The following is a 23,525-nucleotide window of genomic DNA, read 5'->3' on the forward strand; positions in this document are numbered from 1 at the left end:
TTCTGCAGTTCAGCCATCTAAACTACTTGGTGGTTCCCAAGAAGCTGATCTGAATTTTGCTATTATGTGAGATCACCAGTAGATACAAGGACTTCAAACTTCTTTCAGCCAAAAAAATAAGAGCCTTTGGAATTTGGGGGTTGTTTTCCTTTTTAAAAAATGTATTTATTTTTTCAATTATGCAAGTGTCCAGAATAATAAAATGTTTTCTAAAATAACTCCATTTTGCAGCTAAGAGTTTAATTAGATTTAGTCAAAAGGACTTTGTTACTGGAAAAAGGCAGACTAAAAACTGGGAATGTTGAGTTGGTTCTCAACATTTTAGTAACAGTAACCACTGTTATTTTCCTGTGAGAAAGCCTGCAGTTATTTTGCTTCTGACAGATTAGGCAAAAAATTACAGAAGTAGGAAAACCACTCTTTTCTTTCTCTGTCTTTCTTGAGTTTTAATGTACTAAATACTGTAAAGATGACACCCAACTTTGATTCTGGTGGGGGCATTTCATTAAAATATAGGAAGAGCTAATTTCTATAATAGCTCTTTTACTACACATGAACAATTTCATGTACATATAGCCTGGATCCTGGCACAGGGGTGAGGCACACGAGATCCAGTTTCCATGTGGTCTTGAAATTGAATTTTCTTGTGGTCTAGCCAACACTGCCCTGAAACTTGTAGGTATATTTTCTGTAATCCAATGCAAATCTATTCCTTATGAATAAAATAGCTCCAACCCCATTCTTTATTTTTGTTAATAGTTGTGTACTTAGAAAAGAATTCCAGACTCTATTCAACACTCTGTTAAAAGAGCTATATATAAAAATCTCTTTTCTGCTTTTTTAGTGTTCTAGCAACTGTCTGCCTTCCTCTAGATCACAAACACATAAAATCTTGGTCCTCTACTGCCTTTTAATTTTTTTTTCTTAAAGAAATTAAATCATGTGTTCACTCTAATATTAGCTAACATGTTTTGGGCTGATTATGCCTCTCATTCTAATTATACTTATGGCTAGAGAAAAGAGCAAATTCTCCTGTATTTATATTCCCTTTTTAGTCTGCAAAAGTGCAAGTTTGTAAAGATAAGTGTAATTTCTGATAAAGTCTGAAGGTGTAAGGAACTCCCAGGCTGAAACAATAAGAACCTTTATAAGGTCAAAATTATAAGCACCATCAACATAAAGCTGCACTGCTTTACCCAAAGCTGAGAAGTTAACTCCTGTGTACACATAATACAAAATAAGAATGCAATTGCAAACTTGTTCCAAGAAGCATCAGTAAATACTTAAAGTTGTTTCTAATAATACAGACTCTTATGTCATTGCTTCACAGAATAATCGTTACTCCTGGGATGAATCCACTTTTCCTAGCTGTTACAAATGACATTGTGAGGATTTAAAATCCAATAAGCCTTCACAGCCCTACAGCTGAACCCTTGGCCCTGACTGTAAATAGATTTTAATGCCACATGAAGCCCTGCAGACAAAGGGAACCCACCTATGTTGACCTGAGTGTAAGACAGAGTTTCTGGTCTCACAGCCTGCAGCTAAATTTTGTTTTATGTCAAAGCAGAAACTCCTCTCCAAGCCCACAGTGCTTAGGATCACCAGAGAGAAATTCTGGTCTCAGAAGTCAATGAATACCTCATTTTAATGTCACTTAAATTCAGTGGGATCACGATCTTTCCCTTAGAGTGCATTACCTATGTGATTACAAGGACTAGGATTCCTTACTATTCCAGAAGGTATTTGTACACGCACCTTGTAGCACTCAAAAACTTGCTAAAATTTTCCATTTCATTAATATCTCACAGACTATATATTCTTCAGTGTGACTTTACTGATTATTTCTAAATATTACAGTAACAATTATATAGGTACTGCATATAATCTTCTCAGATATAGAGTTCAATTTGCTGTAGGTCTTTTTAGAAGCACCATAAAGTCTTAAAGCAGCTTGAAAAATAACAGGAGGGGAAAGAGTCTGGATACAGAATGATGAAATTGCCAGGATGCTCGTATTTTTCTTTCCAGGATATAGAAATGGTTTTAAGAATCACTTATTTTAACAAGAAATCCAAGTTTTGAGTAAGAACATGTAAGTCTGTTGGAGCTTCAGTGCAAAGACAATGCCTGTCACATATTTGTATGCTCTGGATTGTGCAAAATGCGGAAAAAACCTGAACAAATAAACTTCAACATCAGCTTCCTTTTGAATGCTGTGTTCTAGAAGAGAATATTGCTGGCTAAATACAGTCTGTGAAACATTTGTCCCTTAAAAGCTTTTCTCCAGAAAAAGTCAATTCTATGCAGCAGTGCTTTTCTCTTTTAGGCATACTTCCCATACAAGCAAAGTTCTACTGAATTAAATGGAGGGTCTGACTGGATGGAAAGTGAGGAGTATGGATCAAAGCCTAAAGCAACTGAAATAATCTCAACAGAGAAATGGTAAACTCATTAGTATCTAATAATTCAGTAGCACTTAGCTGAGCAGTGGGTTATAATGAAGGAACTTACTGGATATGGAGGTATAAAGGGCAAAAGACTTGAGGCTAGTCATTTCTTTTTGTCTGGTTTCCTCCACACTGCTGTGAAATATGTGCTCCCAAGCATAGAGTTTAAGGAGCTTAATGCCTCGAAGCATCTCATTTGTCTTCTTCAGTCTCTCATTGGAGTACTCCTGCAACATTTACACACACATTTACCTGAAGAATACAACAAAAACATCTGTTCCCTAGGCATAAGGATGACACAAAAATTGTAAGCAGCTCCCTTGCACAGAGCAGACATTTCTACCACAACCAGCACTGCTCCCATCTGCAGGAATTTCTAGGTGACACTGACTGTATGTTGGGATGCTGTGGGGACAAATGCTGTCCACACTTCTGGAAGGGTGCATACTGTTGATGGGAAGGAATTCCTTTTCACACAGGAAGATGCACAAATAATTCTCATTACTACCCATGATCTGTGGTGGAAGAGATTTCAGCAAGCTCTGGCTCCATTACAAGCTCCTGTGGCTTCCTTGGCAGTGCAATACTTGCTGAAAGGGGGAATAAAGTTCAGAGCAGCTGAGCATGGGAATTCCAATGAACCAAGGTAACTTTTTCAGCAGTGATGCAGGTGATTCAAATTATAGACAAGCCAAGTGAGGGATCAAGGAACAGCTTGTGACATAGCAGACCTTTAGGCTCCCCAGTTGAGGCATGCACTGTGGAAGTTAGGACTGCACAGGGTTTGTTTAAATAAATCAGTTTGATAGATTTCCACACCTGGGGTCTGAGTCTGGACACAGCATTCCTACTTCCTTTCCCTTTGGACAGCTTGCCCTGCACAACTTGCTTATTTGTGCATTGTCCAAAGCTAATTCAGTCAATGACTACTGACCATTTACATTTGTAAGTTAGAAGGTTTTCATGTTCTTTTTGCTCTTAGGGAACCATGCTTGTTGAAAAATATAAACCCCCAAAAATAGGTTTTTACTGCTTACACTTATAATCTCACATTCTTGAACGTGGCATTCTTGAACATTACTAAAGGTCTGAGAAGGAATTCTGGGTCAACATCCATGGTGAGCTTTGTAATTCCAAGCACAGACCAATGCATAATTACCAGATATGATATTTATATAACCAATGAGTTTAAAGACACTTACCAATGTGCTTCTCTGGGCCTGTGAGAGTTTTGTTGCTACAAAGTACTGAACAGGTGCAAGGACTATGATTACTGCTGCTCCAATTAAGGCACTGATTCCAAGAAGGTAATAGAGCAAAAGAACTCCTACAATTATCTGTTGGGAGAAAAGAAGGTGAGGGAAATATTTTGGCTTCACTTGGGATATGCACCACAAAGATCAATTTCAGGGAAAGAGACAATGTTCAACCAACAGCAGCTGCAGTTACACGCACCCCAAATGTCACAAGTTCAGCACTGCTGGTACAGCCAACGTGATCCGTCAGGCTTCTCTCAGAGACCCAGACACCCAGCCAGGGCTCCTCCCCAGCCTGTGCATTCTCTGTATTTCTGTTTCTGAACTTCTCCCCGTTATGCACAGTAAAAGAAGGTTGCACAGGTTTGTATATCTTCTATAATTTAACTCTCAAAGCTATTTAAAAGAACTTTATTTAAAAATATATAAATTAGTAAAAACCATCTTTAAATAAAATTTAATTTAAAAATACGTCCAAGTAACACATACCACTGAGAACATCCACCCCAAATAATCTCTGACATAAACTGGCAAGGACCTGTTTTAAGGATCTACAGTGCCAGACTGACAATTACTTTTGAAAAAGGGTTATAGAAACAATTTAAAAAAAGAAGCTTTGTCTTTGGATAAGTAGGAATCTAAAAAGAAAGCCACAGTCTGGATGGAGAGGGTTTACTGTAAGCAGCTCAATTAAACACAAACAATATGCACAAGCTACCAAAGCTAACTATCACTATTCTAATGACTGACTCTTTGAACAATCTCCAACATGGACCATCTATGTATTTAACAGTGTAAGCTGACAAATTAATCAGAAGACAGTGACAGAAATTTAATTTCATACATCAATTTCTCTTAGTGAAAAAAACCCAATAATTGGAATGTCCTTGAACTGTTATCTATTACTCTTGCTATGTTTGTACACTCTCATATCCTTAACAGAAACAGTCTCCCATCATTTCAAAGCTCAATAGTCATACACCTATTTTCACACATTTACAGGAATTGGCTGTTCACATGAAGAAAAGGAGTCTGTAGTTTCCACAATTCCATCTTGACATTTTCATTAATTTAAAGCACAGAGAGAGAAAAGATTTTTTTTTTCTTCTTAGGAACCCTCTGATGCCTCTCTACAGCTGAACTAAACTAAAACATGACTCTCAAAATGAGCCACAGTATTGACTTAGAAAATATGCAGTGACATGAAAGTAAAATCCTTTTGTATATGCACCACAAATCTAGTGAGAGGCAAGGTTAAATTGCAAATCAAGAAATCTTTCAGTGATGAGTAAGTGAGCAATCTGCTTCCACCTGAAGCAAGGAAATTGAGTGTCTGAAGCCAAACAAAACACACAAGGCCTCTGCCAGATACCCCTGTCAGAGCTCTCCTCCAAAACACAAAATGGTTTTGGTCTTTACAGATCAAGATTTTCATTCCTAACTGCTTCATCATGGGCAGACACTCTGGGCACTCAAAATACAGGAAAGCATTGAACAGTGAGCAGCCACTGCAGAACCCTGACTCCCTGCTTTCCCTCACTACTGGTTCATTGTCAAGGACATTATGGGACCACCTGGTTCTAAAAAGAGAGCATCAGCTTCTCCCACAGATAGAGAAGGCTATCCCACCTGGATCCTGAGGGAGTTGCTAGCTCACAGCTACTTTTCCACCCCTCATCCTAGCTATTGAGAAGGCCAGTCTTTGCAACAAAAAAATCCCATGTTTCCAATAGGTTAAATGATGCCATGATCATATTTTGCCTTTTCTTTTATATTCCTTTTATACCCCTTTTAATAGCTTTTGCATTCTTAGTGTTTTTTAGCCTACATTCTTACATGCATTTTGTCAAGCTAGGAGACTAAACATCTTAGAAGCCTCGCAGTTAGGGATCAGTGCGCCCCAGACTCCAAGGTCCTCTCCAGAACACATTCTGTAAACTAAGACAGAACCATCCAGGGGAAGGTTCCTTGGGGAGGGGGGCTCACTCGAGCCTCTCATTGGGGAATCTTTGCTAGATTTGCTAATTAGTAAGACCTATAACGTTAGGCCAGATCTATTGTGGGGTGCATTGCAGCATGCATTTCAGTGCATTCCACTTGGATGTGGTGCACCTAAGGATCCTTAAAATAAATACAGAGGTAAAATCCCTTTTTCCCTTCTAACCGTGTTTGATTCTTGATTTTAAGACCAGGAAAAGGCATCAAAAAATGATCCCATTTTCATCTTCTTTACAATGTAATAATACAGGCAAACTTTTGAAATACATTCAGCATGTATGGAAAAAAAAAGTGCAGATTGTATCTGAAAAGAGCTGAAATCTTATTGGACATAATTCCGTATCACATCACAAAGTACGGAGTCAAGGATAAAGAGTACACAGATAATATCTGAACTCTGGAGGACAGTATCTGGCACATGGGAAGGCTCTCATCAATATTCCTGAGAAGGCAAAAATCATATTTTAAAAAAAAGCCTGTGCAATGAAACACTGTTTCTCTTTCATCAAAATCCCAAAGCTCTTCTCTGCCAGAGATATATATCAGGAGCGAAAAGCTCACCAATAGCTCAGGTTATTTTGCCTTGATTATTTATTGAGGATGGCAAATACTTTCAGCCAGAAACTGCTTTGTGGGCAGTTTTGAAAGAGACAAATGTCCTTTCACTGCAAGTGTAAACTATCCCTACCAACGAGCCAGAGATATGAGAATACAGCATTTTTTAATAATCACAATGAAATCAAACAAGGGTGTTTATAAAATGGAGGCACAGAGGGAAGGCCTTTATAAGGCCTCATTTTGCTCCCAGGGTTTGAGCCAAATTTACTGAGGGCATCTTTCAACTGATTGGCATCCGTGAGCCTCTTCTCATGGACTTCAGTAACATTCAAACAGTAACTTAAGGCAATGATAAAGCTCCCACTGACTCCAGCCAGAGCAAAGATGGGGCTCAAATTACCTGGGCTGTATAGAAAACCTAACTTGTCATGAATGGCTATTACAAAATCCACAGCAGATGCTGAAATGTTGATTTCTAGATTAAGAGCTACAAAACTATTAAAAACCTGTTTTAAATAATAATGGAGTTTGGGCAACTTAGTATTAGCCATTTTCCAAGTAGCTAGTAGTTGTTTTCACTGCCTTATAAGACAAGGTACTGAATGAATGCTATGGAAAAATGTTTTGAAGAAGCCTTTGTGACCAATGTGACTCACTGATTTTGGCAAGGAGTGCACCATCCACAAAACAGGAGCATGATCCAGCTCTAAATCGTCCTCATCTGGTAAGGAGCATCACAGGGGGAATTTTAATGCAAATATAATCAGATTTTCTGCAGACTGTCAGGAAGTCTTTATGAGTCTGTGACTTCTGGCACATTAGAGCAAAATGTTGTTAGAGAATATGCAATGAAATTGGATTAATCTCAGTTGCACTAAAGTACTCTCTACACTGAGCTGTCAGGGAGGTCCTATAAAATAAGTGTAAATGAAATTGGTAGCTTGTACATAGTTTTTCTATAATAATTGATACTCTAGACATTATCATTAATTGGATGGACTCTTCTTAATGATGCATAGCTTTTCAGCTATACCATTTTAGCAGTCTACAATCACTGACTTCTTACAGTGCTTCCCATACATGGAATGAAAATACACTGATATCCAAATTATTATAACAAACTGCCAATATGTAACCATATTTAATATAATATTTCCCATCAGTTTCTTTTCATTATAGCTGTCCTCTCTTTTGCAACTGGACATCAATAGTAGGACATTTTCCTTGATCATTGGGTTTTTTCCCCCACTTTAAAATAATCTGGTTCCCATTTTTCCTCCCCCACCCATAATTTCATGGAAACCATGCCAAAAAAGTCAAATTGCTTTCTGAAAAATTCCAGACGATAATTGCTTATATCCATCACCCTCCCTTAATTCTAGAAAGCAAAATGTTTTAAACTGCCATACAAGTTCCTCCAGAGTAGATCAGAAAAACTAGTCCATACTTCTTGTGCAGGAGTAACTGCATTGGAAGAGGAAAATACAGTTATACTGTGTGAATGCAGCCACACTGTGACCTAAATATGGCTACAATCCCTTAAATCTTAATATTTTAACAGGCACAGTTCTATACACAGTTCTATCTCACACATGTAGAAAGCACAGTTAAAAGAAGCCATCAGTAAGTAAACTGCTGATTGTTTACACCTTAATATGCTCACTATCCTGATTTGAGGCTTTCCACAAGTCTCATGGAGCTAGCAAGAGTTTTATCAGAGACTCAGATTACTTCTTCCTCCACATCCTACTTCAGTCTCAGAAGCAATCTACCCCCACTACCAGAGACAGTAGAAAATCTGTGGTAACACAACAGGTTTCAGACACGTGGCAAAAGTGTGAAGATTCAGAGTATTTCAGGAGGATGCTAATTGGTTTTTCAGAGACTGAACACTCCCCAAGATTAAGACTACACAAGAGGATACAAGATGAATTCAAAGACTCACTATAACTGACAATAATAAAGAACCTGCATAGCCCCTCCCAAGTATTTTCCTCAGTGAGGGAAAAAAATTCAGGGCAAAGAGCTAAATCAGGCTTTCCGCCCCCCCACGTTAGGAAATCAATCTGGTTTATCTCATGATCAGATGTTCTGAAGACCTGATTTTAAGAGGAGTTGCTTATCTGATCTGTAGTAGCTTGACAAAAACCTCTTGTATTCAACAGGAACGAGTACAAAATCCACTCAATTCTAGTAAATATCTTTATTGTCAGAAAAAGTCCAGATCTCCGGATGGCCAGCAGCCTAACACCTCACTCTTTGAAAGACATTCATACTATTTACCCAATCATCTGAATGGCTGGCTTTTCTTCCTCATCCCCAGCTTCTCAGTGTCATATTCTTACATGCTTAACATCTTGTAGAAGAAAATCACTAGTATAACATGCTGATGGACACAAACTCCTAAAAACCACATTATAAACTGCCTGGAAATACGATCTGTCAGTTGCAGTCTACATACAGTCTCATGAAAATAATTCAATTTTTGGGCAAGGGCAAGCAACCCAAAATGCAAAGCTGCTGGGTAGATTACTTGCAGGTTTCTGACTTAAACACCAGCCAAATGAGCCTCTGTGTGGAGCTGGAAACAGACTGCCTTTGTGACATGAACACAATGAAGTTTTCATCATGTTTTTGAAACTAAATTATACATCTAGAAAATACCAAGTGAAATTCAACTTTACTGCCCCTTCTGTTTTTATTTACTGCTAGCATTGAAGCACACCCAACAAAAATGCACTGAACAGCTGGAAGAAAGCAGGAAGATTTGCTGGGTACTGAGATAGTATCAGATGAAACTTTGTTCTCTACTGTCAGCTTTTTCAGGAAATTCATACATGGAAGTATAGGATGTGGGAAAGGAGACTGAAGGGACTGGTATTTAGAGACAGGAGACCAAAGACATCACAGGATAAAGTAGCAAAAACATTTCAAGTAACAAATATGTTATAAAAAAAAACCCAACCCAAAACAACAACAAACTGTGGAGTTTGTCATCCAAGAAACAGCAGTAGTTTCAAGGGATCACATCAAAGCAATCATATTTATGCTACTTCTCTTGCTTCTGCTGGGATTCAGAAGACAAATGATTGCAATATCTTCCAGTTAACTTCCCTGATGTAATAAATGAATGCACTGCAACCCGCTGCACCCTATAAATTCTTGTTACAAATGCAAAGCATGTTTGGCAGCAACCAAGATCCTAATACAATCATAAATACCTAAAGTCCAGTCACAGACATGGAATCTATTGCAGGCAATGTTTCTAGATGCTAACAGCTTGACATTTTATTTCAAGTTATTCTTTAACTCCTTTAATATCTCCACTTTCACAAAATTCATAAGCAATGAACCACCACAGACTGACGCGCATTAAGAACAAAAGCACATTCAATCACCTTACCTGTACCGGCATAGCCCAAAGGTTAGGGCAGAGGAAGAAGAACCACATCAGCTGATTTGTGTCTATGGCAACCAGGTTACAGATCTGGCCTGCTGTCATCTCCCCCATAGACATGTTAGAAGTTGAAAGCTGCATAATTTTATTGTAAATTTTTGTCTGGAAGAGACATCAAAAGGTGTTAGCATATAGAAATAAAATTAGATTTCTAGCTCCATCCACAGGTCCAGCATATTGTGAGAAAACTACTTTTCCAGTAACTTGAATGAAGAACCTAAAGTTTGGTCTTTTATGTTATTTTGTAAAATTTAAAGCTACTATTCTTCACTGACACAGAGCACAGTGCAGTTACCTGCATCATGGTTCTCTAAGTACTTCCTTTCTGCATCTCTGTGCATCAATGAAAGAATGAAACCTTTACTGCCCAAAAATGCCCAAGAACCACATTACCAACGATGATTTATAGCTCCAGCATCTCCACAGAGTGCCCTTCATGTAACTAACACTAAGATACTATTAGGTTCAATATATAATCTTCAATGTATTAAAAACCTTGTTATTTTTCTCTGGCAATTGATTCAGGCTCCTGGCTGAGAATGTTGCTACATTTTGCTTACAGCACTCAGTTCCATTACGAAGTTTAATTCACAGACAGCGAATGTCCCAGGTACAATTCTGTACTGAATTAAGCAGTTGCCTCAGTGCAGAATCAGGCACTGGGTATAAAAATAACAGTACAGAATAATAAAAGCACACTTTTACCAGCTAGTTTGGTAAAAATCATTTAGGGCACACTGAACAAGTACAGAGTTACACAGGAGAGGAAGAGAGATAAAAGATTTAAAGAAAAATTATAAGGAAAAAAATGTATAAAACCACCAGCACACAGACTGCCACTAACACTAATCTGCTGCTTAGAGTGATAGCTAGAAATTTTCCAATTTGGATAGTCCAACTGGCATTATCTGAACCTCTAATATCCAGAACAGAGAATACAAAGCTTTTCTTAAACCAAGTTAATTCAGCACTATTTTCCAACTATTCCCCTTTTACACTTGCTGTGGTCCATGTATTTTTCAGTCAGTTGCAGCTCTTCCACTTAAGACATGCAAATATTTTGGTTTTTTAGGGGTCAAGTTTTTATTCCTGTAGGACTTTTCTATTTCACTCTAGTCAGAGAAAACCAGTGGATGGAATCCAGAAGCCTGGCAGCTGACAAGTGCTTCCAAGTGTAAGATCAAAAGAGAATTAAACAATTCTGCTGCTATTGAAAGCATCCATCCATCATGGAGACTCCCCACAGGATCCATGTAGCCCAGTGGATAAATAGTGTAACTTATAAGGCTGGCTTTCAGGCTGCCACAGGGTAGGTTTCAGCCAGTGCCATTGGCAATCCCACACTGTAATCTTACACCAGATTCTCTCATTTCCAGGCACAAAGCTTTGTATGCTACATCAAACTTTGATCTGCAGTTCCCAGTTATCCAGTGATTACAGACCCCATTTTTGCAATCTTATGTTCAGTGCTTACAGACTCCACTGTGCCTGGCAGATTTTGTGGCATGACCCATGGAATAAAACACTACTCCATGCATTAGGAATACAATCTATCCTTCTGTCCAAAGTATATTTACAAGACATTTTAAAGGTGCATTATTTGCATGGGATGTGATGTTACAAAAAAAATGGCTTTGAGATGGGAGAGGTGCACTTCACACCCAAACTATTTCAAAAGTTACACTCAGTTTTACTGTCAGCAAATTTTTGCTTGAAGGTAAGAAGAAATCCAGCATCAGGTATTAAAAATGAACATTTATATGAAATCATCAAAATAAGAATGCAAAGGAAACAGAATGCAGGGCTAACACAATCTCTAATGGTACATTCAATACATTTCAGGAGAGTAGCGTTTCAGAATTTAACAACTATAATTATAATTTGTATTTACAGATGCAGGTTTATGAGGGTGTGAAAAGGTTAATTAGTAATATATTGCATACCTGTATTGCACCTCTCAAGTTGATTCCTGTTTCAATAGCAACATAGTATGATGCTTGCAGAAATGTCCTTTGTAATAGAAGGGCAAAAAATAAGAGTACAGCCAAAACATAAGCATTGGACAGGAACTCTTGTGAGGAAATAAAGAAAACACCAAGAATTTTAATCTATAAAAAAAAAGAAAGTTAGAAATCAGGTACAATGGTAATTTAATTACCTGCTTTGCATAATTAATAAGCAGAGATAAACAGTTTGTTACTTTGAAAGTGCTCCCAACCTTGTCTGAAACCTCACAGTTTATCAATTCAAAGACAGTCTCATAACATGCCAACTCAGTAAGCCTTACTTAAATGCAGAATGACATTTATAGAATTTCTGATATCCTTCCAAAACTCTAGGACACTGAGTAATTCCATATGGTCATTTAGCACTGCCCATCATCAGAAAGGAAGGCTTAATTTTTCCCAAAGGATGTTAATCTCATTGTTTTAACACCTCAGGTTTCTGAATACTAAAACCAACCTTCAGAACTTGTAAAAAACCCAAAATTCCTGGAACCATGCAAATGATTTTGGCCTGCAGCATCTTGTTCACTTTTATTTATGGTCATTACCTTCTAGCAAGCTCATGAAATCACCAAAGTGCATTTTGAAGCACATCTACAGCTTAATGGGAAAATTGTGCATTTATTTCAGACTATATTTAACAAGCTGACCCCTTTGGTGCAACAAGTTGAGAGACTGGCTAACCATGGGAAGCCTTCTGTAACTAAAATGTCTCCATCTTCCTCTTTCTCCTCTTGGCTCCTTCAAAACTTTGATTGCTGGATTGTGCTTCCATTTAAAGGCAAAATTAGGAAGAGGACTCTGTTCCCTCTCAGAGGGCTTCTTGCATTTACACTCCTGCTGTATCCCTTGCTCAGCACATTTTTTCTTGCCTACATAGTTTCTTTACTGTTGAAGTTTTCACAACTGCTATAACAATCAGCTATATTTCACAAACTCTCAGTGTCTGTACATTTTATTAGATCTGATCTGCACCTTGCAGTCAACTTCATAAAAACCCCATATGGCAAGTTTATACAGAGGCAAAATTTAGTTTTTAAAGCAGTTCTTTTGGCTGAGCCAGCTGGAAAAGGAATGAACTTCTCCCTATTCTTATTTACACCTGGGTTGCTCCAACCTGCACACTTCTGCTGCTTCCTGTGCACTAGCTGGGGAGCTAACTGGATGTCTTCCTGAGCCAATTCAAATCACTGAGATAAGAAAATCAGCCCAGGAAAAAAATAATAGGCCAAATGAACCAAAAATGTGGCCAGTCAGTGTCAGAGATATAAAGCAAAGGAGAAAATGGAAGCAGGGGTGCCAAGGAATGTGAAAGAAGGAAGATTTTTAAAATCTGTATCAAGTGCAAAACTCTAAACAATTATAGTACATCAGCAATTATGTTCAGATAAAGAGACATTTAACTGCTATTTTACCTATTTGCACCCTAAAGGGATTTTAAAGCCCTAATTTATTACTTATCCCATACCAATTCAAATAGGCTACAGCAGCATTTTATACTACAAATAGTCTATAACTAAAAATGAGTTTGTCTTCCAGATTATTTAGAGTCTTACAAGTTCAGATTTTCAGTGCTGTCCTACATGTGCATCTGGCCAATACTGCTAATTTCTGCAGCTAATACCACTTTTGACTGTATGTAAAATACGTGTCTTTTTCCACAACTACGTTTGACAAATCATGGTTGTCTAGCAATGAGATTTTGGTACAGCAATGACTCCCATCAAAATATTATATAATAGACTAGGAGGGAGAGTGAGATGAACATTCTCATCCTTTCTTCCAATACTCCCTTGAGAGAAAAGGAGGACAAACATATATACATAAAGATCACACACTTGCTGATAGCACCAAGACGTTTGCCAAAGGCTCAGATGCATTATCAGGCCATTATGGCTTACAAAGTCACTGAACATACCTGTGTTTACACTACAAGAGGTGTCAACACACACTTACCAGCCTGCAGGAAACACAGAAATACCTGAACACTTCCTGAACCTTTCACTTATGAGGCAAATAACCTTGTTTGAGAAGTTGATGCAAATAATTAGATGTTTTGTTTTCAGAAATGGCTTTGGGAATATTCAGTGTCCCACCTTCCTGACAACTTCAGGGTAACACCAATTCTTAAAAGTGGCTCTAACCAGTAAAAGGCTGAGCAAAAAGCTGCTTTTTAAAAGCCTAAAGACTCTGGACTCACACAATCCTAATGTCAGGAGTGGGCTTTTTGCTACAATGGGCCCTATGACTTCTAGAGCTTTTTAAATAACACGTTTGGTGCATCTCTGAATGTGTTATGTCAGCAGCTACTCTCAATACTGGAACTGCTAATCCTAATATTGCAATGTGGAAGGTGCTACCAGCAAATTATAAAGGTTATCATTCTGTCAGTCTCTTCTTCAGTGTGAAATGATTAACACTCAGAGAAATCCATGTCATAGGAACATTCTGGGGTGGCCATAAATATTGATACTGGAGTTATAAATAAACATGAAGAGCATGACAGAATTTAAGACGATGTCATGCTCTGACTAACTCCAGCACTAACTAGAGCAGTTAATACTGCCTGTGACACCCATGTGATCTGAGTTACAGCTCCATGGTGGGTTATATCTGTCACAAAGGACCTGAGGAACAGAACAAGTAGTATATCTCTTCGCCTTCTGTTTCACAAAGATTATTTCTGTTTGAAAGATACAGTTGACTCATTACAACATCTCCTCAATCTAAACTATTTAAGATGTAGATGGGTAAGAGGTGGGTAAAAGACACCCTCCACTGTACTCACACCTTATATTGCTTGTCTGATTCTGCCCCACTGTGTGGCAACTCTTTTCCAGTGCCCTCAAACTCAGCAGTACACCAAGCGCAAACACTGTTCCCCCCAACTTATCTTTACCTTCCTATGACACCATTTTAGAAAGCTTGTTTCTCACACCTATGAGGTTCACAGATGCAAACACTAAGGCAAAGTTCTCTTCTTTTGACTCATTACAAGCAGGGATATAACATTCCTAGTAGTAGAGCTGGTGTATTTCTTTCCAAAATAGACTGAGTTGGCTAGGTAAGTGAACACCCATGGGAGCCTTCCTGAACATCCCAGTCTGCTTCCAGGTAGCTGGGATTGAAACCCTTCATTAGAAAGACATTTCATCTAACCCAGCAAAAGCAATTTTCAAACATAAATGTAGTTAGACACCATAAAAAACAATGTGCATTAATCAGGTCAAAACATAAGGAAAAGCCTCTTGGAGACATTTTAGCAAATCTAGAATACATCCTTAAGTGTCACTTGTGGACTACCACCATCAGTGATTATTGCTGTTAGGGGATGCCAAATTAGTGTAAATGACAACAGTGAGGTTACTGCTTAGCTAGTGAGTGAGGATACCAGGCTGGATGAAGCTCTTCTTAGGGTCTATAAGGACCAGACCTGAACTTCTGTTTTCAAAGAGAAGCAGTAGCTGGCACTTCTACAGGAAAATTAAATAGGACAATCTGTAAATTATAATCAAATCACAATTTCATCTGAAACAGTGTCCCAAACAAATTATTGAAAAGCAGAGCTCAAGACCTTCCACAGTACTTTGCTGCAACATAGCCCTATAGTCTTAATTTTCTCATTTCCTGCTAGAACTGGTTTCCACTGAACCTACTTGCTATAATAAAGTTTCCAAATATTAGGATAAGGATTGCAAAATGGACAAACAGTTAATTTTAGCCTGAGGCCTTTGTTAAATTTTCTGCACTGCAGCTGATGGACTTCAATATTTACAGTGGACCTAATCCAAAGTGTACTTGAATGAATGGGTATATTTCCATTAGTGTCAACAGACTTTATTTCTAAAGTCTTATATCAGACACTTAGTGAGCTGCAGGAATAAACTGCATCTCATAGAAATCCAGCCTGAGTGACCTCACCTTATAATGAAAAGATGCTTCCTGAGTTACTTTTTTTTTCGGTTGTTAATCAAGAAATATGTCTGCTTCTTCTTGCAGAGCACTCATTTAAACAGCATGCTTTAAAAATATATTTCAGTTGATAAAACTAACCTCCCCAAAGGCACTAGTGGAAATTCTTGGTTGCAGTTAAATTACTTGGCATTTTATGATGATGACAAAACTCTGCTTTAATCCTCTTAGACATCCCTCATTTTTGGAAATGAAAAGCCAAGCCTATTAAAAACACACTTTTCCTTTCTGGAAAGCACTCAATCACATACTTGATTCAATCTCTACTCAAGACTGTACCTAAATTCCTTATGATATAAATGGAATTCTGGATATGCTTCACTGTTATCTTGAATGTTATTTTCCAGAATGCAAGGCTGACTAGATGCATGGGTCACATATTTTGCCCCCAAAAGAATCACAGAATGGGTCAGGCTGGAAGGGACCACAGTCCTGGCCCAACCTCCCTGCTCAAGCAGGGCCATCCCAGAGCACATTGCACAGACTGTTCCTGAGTATCTCCAGTGAGGGAGACTCCACAACCTCTCTGGGCAACCTGGTCCTGTGCTCAGTCACCCACACTTTAAAGAAGTTCTTCCTCATGTTCAGGTGGAACCTCCTGTGCATCAGTTTCCGCCCATTGCCTCTTGTGCTATTGCTTGGCACCACCAAGCAGAGCCAGGCTCCATCCTCTTGACACCCTCCCTTTGGATATTTGCATGCATTGCTGAGATCCCCTCCCAGTCACTTCTTCTCGAGGCTGAACAAGCCCAGCTCCCTCAGCCCATCCTTGCAAGAGATGCTCCAATCCCTTAGTCACCTTTGTTGCCCTGCACTGGACGCACTTCACCACAGTGTAAAAGTGGGGATCAGGGAGTACATTCCCACTGTCACTTCCAGCATTCACAAACACAGTGCAGAGTGGCTTTCCTTGCTGAGGACAAACAATACAGAGTCACAGCATCACTTCCTCGACTCCTCTCTTTTGATGACATTTTGACAGTACCTGTGGGCGGATGGTGTTATTTCCTTTTCCAACGTTGTGAACAATCCCGGAGATGCAGAGTGGCCCGGCGAATCCGAGCAAGTCAGCCAGAATACGGAATGTGCTGCTGAGAAGTAAGGGTCTTCCAAAAGCACAGCAGAGAGCACGCCAAATGGATCTGGATCCTTGGGGAGATGATGATCTTTTGTTCTGGGCAGAATTAAATTAAAATTAGTAAGAATTATGTCATAAATTAGCCTCAGGTCTGATAAATCATTGGTATTTTTATCACTGCTTTAATTCATGGACAACCATTTGTAATCTCTCAGCTAGAAAAGCAGAGGAACTACAACTATTGTTTCATTTCTTTTTATAGTGTCAGAACAAAGCATTAATTTGCACATCCCCCCACTTCACAAAAAGAACCATGATTTCTCTCCTATCCTTAATAGCAAGTGTTGTTTGTGGCCTGCTGAGGGAGGGAAAAAAAGAAGAGGGAGGGAAGTGACAGTTTTTTGTTCTCTAGTGAACACAGAGACTGGAAACCTACACTTTTTAGGCAGGATGCATACAAATTCCCTTACAATCCTGAACATGCTCAGCTCCCACTGAGGAGTGAAAATTAATTTGAGCTGAGGTAGTTTCAGCCCTGAACTCTCTTATGGACAAACTCAAATAACATGGAAAAAAAAAAAATAGCCCTGTAAGGCCTCATTAATACTGACTCTGTAATTGAATGTTTCCAAGGTCTTATTAGGAAGAATAATGGTGTTCAGTGAACACAGTCTCTGCTTACTCTACACATCAAAACAGAGGCCATATGCATTTGACACACATTTAACCAATAATGTGTTTGACATGCACATTTGGTTAGAGAAATTCCATTATTGTACGAGGTACAACTGAGTATGTGGTCTCTTGGTGTACGGGCAGCTATGCTAATGGATACTTCATTTGCATAATATCTGTTTGTATCACTTTGTATCGTGCTTATATGATAAAAGCTAATGAAAAACACAAGCCCTGAGTAAGCAGACAGACAGAGATTCCATGCTTTGCATACCTTCTGTGCTTCAAAGGCCTCATTAAGGCGAATGTAATTGGTCAGAGCTCTCATAGCAATGGGAAGCTTGCCTATAGTTTTCAAGTCTATTGGTTTTTTATGGGCAGTCTTGATGAATGTGTTCATCCACCAGTATGTTCCTTTGGATAACAGATTCACAAAGGGCTGCAAGAATCGGACACCGAGATCCTGGAGATCCTCAGGAGGTTTAACTTCTTTAGGAGTTTTGAAGAAAACATACCTCTGAAATCCAGAAAAATGCCAGCAGAATCACAGTAAATGCATAGAAAATAAAAGTGCACAAAGCATAGATAAGAGCATCGCAGATAATCAATGAATCAGTCTTAACTTCTCAAAAGACATTCAAATTCAACTAATACAGCAATCCAGTTTCCCTGGGTACTGAGGAAAATCAGAGGCATCCAGTCTAGAAATAAATAATTCTTATAATTTACTATGACTTCCCTTATGGTGCAAAAATTTGCATACTTGTAGGAAAAAAACCCCACCTTACAGAATCAGAATCATCACAGTTGGAAGAGACCTTCAAGATCATCCAGTTGAACCACCAAACCAACACCACCATAATTACCCCTACACCATATCCCCCAGTGCTACATCCAGACACCTCTGGAGCTCTTCCAGAGGTGGTGACTCCACCACCTCCCTGGGCAATTTATTCCAGTGCCTGACCATTGTTTCAGTGAAAAAGTTTTCTAAAAACTAATCTGAACCTCCATGGTACAACTTAAAGCCATTTCCTCTTGTCCTTTCACTTGAGACATGTCAGAAGAGACTGCCTCCCTCAATTATTTAAACAGTACAGCCCCAGCACTGCTTTGAGTTCCAGGCAGCACAAGATGGGAGACAGGAGCTTAGGCACAGTCCTGAGGTTATCACTGGGATTCATCTCCCACACCACACTGCCTCACATTTGTTAGCTCAGCACATGGAGCTACTGGTGCTGAAGCAAGAAAATTTACATGAGAATATTTCTTTCCCTCCTAAAGTTAACTTTTGCACACAGTTGGTGCGTGCCACCTGAAGGGAACTTTGGCATTTATGTATCCAGCAGTCTCCAAAGTCTCAATTTAGATTATGACTGCAGACACTGCAGAGGGGGGGGAAAAATATAGCTGGGAGGAACCCCAGTAGCCCAAATAAACCACTTATTGTGATTGTCTCCTGGAAAATGAGAGATGTTGTTTGTGTGTCTACGATATTCTCTGATAGAGCAGACAATTCCTTTCTACCAGTCTTCCCTTGCATCAGAAACACTTGGCTGTCATGGCTGAAACAGAATCATTTAAAAATTTGCAACAAACTTGAACAGATGAAATTGATCTTAAATTAACAACAGAGTCTGGCATTTTTTGAAATTACAGATTCATCTGGCCTAGTAAAATAGCATTAACCTTTGATTGTCAAATGGATTTCTAACTGGTTTTTCTTTCTTCTTTAGCAATGCATTTTACACCAAGAACCCAGAAAAGGGAATAAAACAACCAATAAAAACCACAGAAGGGGACTTTTATGATAGTTACTTACCCTCACCCTAATGACATTAATTTCTACAGCTAGTAGCATTCCATAAAGAACAACCAAGAGTCCTGTGAGGCAAAATCGAAGCTGAGAAAATCCAACCCCATTATCACAGAACTTTACAAATTTGATGGTTTTAGTTATGAAAGCTAAAGTCCAGTAGAACAGCAATGCTGTGGAGAAAAAACCAAACAAATTAATCAGCTCCATAGTTGCAAAAGCATACAATGGCACTATAAAATATAATTAAGAAAGAATGCAACAAAATATATAAAACCAGAGAGTGGCCTTTCTCATCTCAAACAGAAGCCTAACTCAATTCCACAAATATTAAAATATTAAGATAATATTAGTTCTAAATGCCTTTTCTATTAGATTTAGTGATATTTGAAAAGTTTCACAAAGTCTGCTGAAGGAAATTGAAGGAAATTTCCATCTGCTGTAAACATGTGTCCACATGATCAGCTCAAGGGAGGGTGTTGCTCCAAAAGTGAAGGTGCCTGTGAATGATGTTCTTCAGACTTGGTTAATGTTACAAGACTGCTACAAATGTGGCTTGAAGGCGAATTCCCTGCAAATATCTGGGATGTGTCAGGAACAGATATTAAAATACTTATCCAAACTGGTGCCACACTCTTGTTCAACACAAATTCCATCTATGTAATTCACAGTGTAGGTAAAACAGTCACATCAAGGAAGGATACTCCGGCATTCACGGAATACAATTTTTACTTTTTAGTGTTCTACCAAACCTCTTGTCTAAAAGTGCTCGTGCTACCATCGGCTATAGATAAATAATCCCTGGGATAAGCTCTGGTGATTTGGAAGCACTCTCCATACCATTCATCACACCCTAAGCCAGCTCCTGTTCCCTATTTTTAAGGAAATTCCTCCCAGGGTTATATTCTTTTAAATGAATCTTTCATTGCTGCTGTATCTGCCATGGTGCAACAGATGGAATGAGCTCTAACTGCCAAGAAAAGCTTGGATGTGCTTTCCAAGTGTCTTGCCGGAACATCAGAGAGAGACTTCAACCAAGGCATTAGCAACTGTAAGTCTAGCTTAAATATGGATAATCATCAGGAAGTTGCATAAATTTCAAAGAATTGGTCGTGTTCCAGCTACCCTGAGGCACCAGAAAGCTCTCTGGAGATGTACTCTGGGGCTACCCTTTCCAAGCAAAGCTAAATTCAACGCGGAGAATCCATGTGAGATTTGGGACTGCCAGTCCTGCTTCTACAGAAATCAAGTTAAAGCCTCTCCTTTAAACGAGGGCAGTAAATGGAACAGTACAGGAACACCGTGCATTAGGACATTTGCCAAGGGAGCCTCTCTTCCTCTAAAATTAACAGGCCAGTTCATAAGAAGAAAACAGAGTGGTCAGGTATTTGCACACTGTACTTCAGTGGTTGATGCAGTTGCAGAGAAGGTTTAAAAGATGTACTTACCAAATTTTTCTTATAAAACTTCAGGTTTTTTATGTGAGGTTTCCTACCATCTTCCCAACTTAGATTGTTTCTCATCCTGTTTCAGACTGCTTCCTTTCTTTGAGGCACTGTTCCTCCCTATTTGCAATACTTCTGACTATAAAGTCTCACTTCACCCAAGAATTACATTCCATGCTGTTCTACTCTTAACCACCTTGATCTGTTAATCCTTGTTTTGTCTAATTCTTCTAACAGCAGGCTGAGAACACATCCCTCTTGGAATAAAAGGGACTTAAACGTTGCACACTGAAAATATCCACCAGTAGAGGACTTCCAAAAAAACAACCAAGCCCACAGGCATTTGAGTATGGCTTGGAATTATAAATAAGAAGTAGCAGAGCCATTCTCCTATTTACGGTTTAAATAAGGGTTAATATGACCTTTTGTTATTATTAACATTAATTTATCTTTTATCTAAGAAGTATTAAAAAGTGCCAAACACAATATTCTCAGGTGATATGTGGCCACTTGCTGTCACACTTCCTTAGAAGCAGTAAAGGAGTAAACTTGAATTTACTTAGCTGGTCATTTTTGAACACAAGTGTATCTGATCTGGACAATGCTCACAGGCCACTCAAGGCTCCTTGGAACATACAATTATGGCTCTATTCTTTACAGATGATGTTTTCATCATCTGGCTGATGACTGCATCTCGGCTGAGAGTTTTTAGAAATTATTTCTGAGAACTTCCACTGGTCTGAACTGTGAAGTGATCAGACCACAGAGGCATGCTTGCATTTACTGGATTGCTTTAGACCTACTCTAGATGCCTAAATGACCTCGGTTTTTCTTGGACCATGTAAGATACCTCAACCCACAACACCAGGGGGTAGATTCCTTCCTGGGCCACACCTCTGAAAAAAAGGCAACATGCAACTCAAACTCTTGTACACCTTTACTGAATGAAGCCAAATCTAAAAAGCCACACACTTAACTGGATGGGATTTATTAATTAACCTCTGCCTGTTTGGAGAGAATTTTTTGTGCTAAGCAATATGCGTTATTTTTATGCAGGAAGTTCCATCTTAGAGAATAAACTAATTCCAAGGGAAACAACTACAATGTAAAGGGAGCAGAATTTTAAAGTAGAAAAACAGATCCCTGTGTAGTAGTAGTAAGGCAGCCATATGATTAAGATTGGTTAAAAAAGAGGACAGCTTTCTTAAATAAAAAAATTAATGTGTTCCCACACTACCATCCATTTCAGATTAAAAACTCAAAGTCCGGTTGTTATTTCAAAATTTTCTCCTACTACTAATTTTTGAGGTTTTTTATCTATAAAACAAAGAAATTAACTTAAAAAATAGTGGAATTAGATGCTATCATTCAATTGCATATTTTGAATGTTGAGAAAGAAAGCAGGTTTTCCAATTCAGTATGAAAACTATTCTTAAATGAGTCCTGCTAAACTGTACAAATGTTATGCTTCCCTGAGGTGCAAAGAGCATCAAAATCACCATTATTATGAGAGTGCCCTGGTAAAGAGCATAGGAACAGTTACATTTGTTGAAATATAATCAATTACAGACCAAAATCATATGGAGAAAAACATATTCAGACCAGATCAAGGTGTTCCAATAGTTGCGACACTCAACTGCATCCGTGGACTTAATCATTAGCTTCAGTGAATAAATATTCCAAACCTTGTCAACTTTTTTTGATAAGAAATACTAAGAATGACTACTTCAAAATAGCCAAGTGCCTGGGCTAAAGCTGAAAGGCAGGCTCAGTAGAGGAACTTTGAGCCCCCCTTTTGCATATCCCAAGGAAACACACTAATCCCCACGTCTGTCATGGCATCTGCCTCTTGTTTATGAAGAGCTACAAATGGTTTTGGTTTCTTTAAGGCACAGAGTGAAAAGGATCTTTAAAAAAAGAACACACCTCAAAATTTCAAGAGAGTGGAAAATTTCACCCTGTTCAGAATTAATGAACAGACCTTTAAGGGTCCACTGCACTACATCAGTGAGAGTTCCCCTGCTGCGTGTAATAGATTTTGGATAAGGCTCTGTTAGCCTTTGTTTTAAACAGCTACCATTCTTTGCAGCTGTGAGCATTTACCCTGCAGCTGAGGCAGATGATGCCCTGCAGTTTGCTGGAAATTCACTGATGCTCAGAAGCAGCAAGATGTCACATCAGCTCTTCTAACTTTACTCTCTGTGTGTACATGTGCAATATTAGATCTCTTCCACACAAGCCCTGTTTCCCATACACCCAGCAAAAAGTTTATCACCAACTTTAGCTTTGCCTCGTGGTTCTCATTTACCTCATAAAATGAGGCTCCAAAGCTGCTTCATGGCCACACTGCACTCTAGTGGGTTGATGTCAGCGTCTCTGTCGACAAACAGGATGGGGAACCTGGACAGCTGATTTAGCTGAATCCTAAATCCTTTTGCTTTGTTTTCTGAAGCCTGCTTTTATTTCTCACACCTAAAATCCTTTCCACCTTTTGTGTTTCCCCACAGGTTGATAGCTGAGTAAAGGCATAACTTAACTATCCATACTGGGCTCATTTGCATAAAGTGCTCATTGCCTCATCCCAGATGTCAGTACAGAGTAGTTGCAATTAAGATTGAAAGATGACAATCCTCACAGTTTGTGCAGTTAAGAGCAAAGGATAGAGACTTCCAGAAACATCTGTCTTAAGACAAATAAAAGAAAAACAAAAGAAAAAGTAAAATAAAAATCAAAGACCATCAGCTTGTGAAGACTTTGGATTAAAATTCAAATCAGACAAACTAAGTGGGAAAGACTGTGATGATATAATTTTCT

The 23,525-nt window shown here is 38.7% G+C and overlaps 1 protein-coding gene across 1 annotated transcript in view; it reads right to left on the reverse strand.

The window, feature by feature from the left end:
* Window positions 1-23,525, reverse strand: part of ABCC8 (ATP binding cassette subfamily C member 8) — a 74,241-nt gene that overhangs the window by 44,732 nt on the left and 5,984 nt on the right. Inside the window, exons 4-10 of the mRNA XM_042038335.1 lie at window positions 19,273-19,439; window positions 17,725-17,967; window positions 16,683-16,871; window positions 11,663-11,827; window positions 9,666-9,821; window positions 3,653-3,787; window positions 2,515-2,677 (exon numbers count right to left, since the gene is read on the reverse strand). Coding sequence (XP_041894269.1) covers window positions 2,515-2,677; window positions 3,653-3,787; window positions 9,666-9,821; window positions 11,663-11,827; window positions 16,683-16,871; window positions 17,725-17,967; window positions 19,273-19,439 — 1,218 coding nt within the window. The remainder of the gene's footprint in view (window positions 1-2,514; window positions 2,678-3,652; window positions 3,788-9,665; window positions 9,822-11,662; window positions 11,828-16,682; window positions 16,872-17,724; window positions 17,968-19,272; window positions 19,440-23,525) is intronic.

This window comes from Corvus kubaryi, unplaced genomic scaffold (genome assembly GCF_017639235.1).
Source record: "Corvus kubaryi isolate FWS band 111438036 unplaced genomic scaffold, C.kubaryi_AGA036_p1.0 37392, whole genome shotgun sequence".
NCBI classification, from domain to species: Eukaryota; Metazoa; Chordata; class Aves; order Passeriformes; family Corvidae; genus Corvus; species Corvus kubaryi.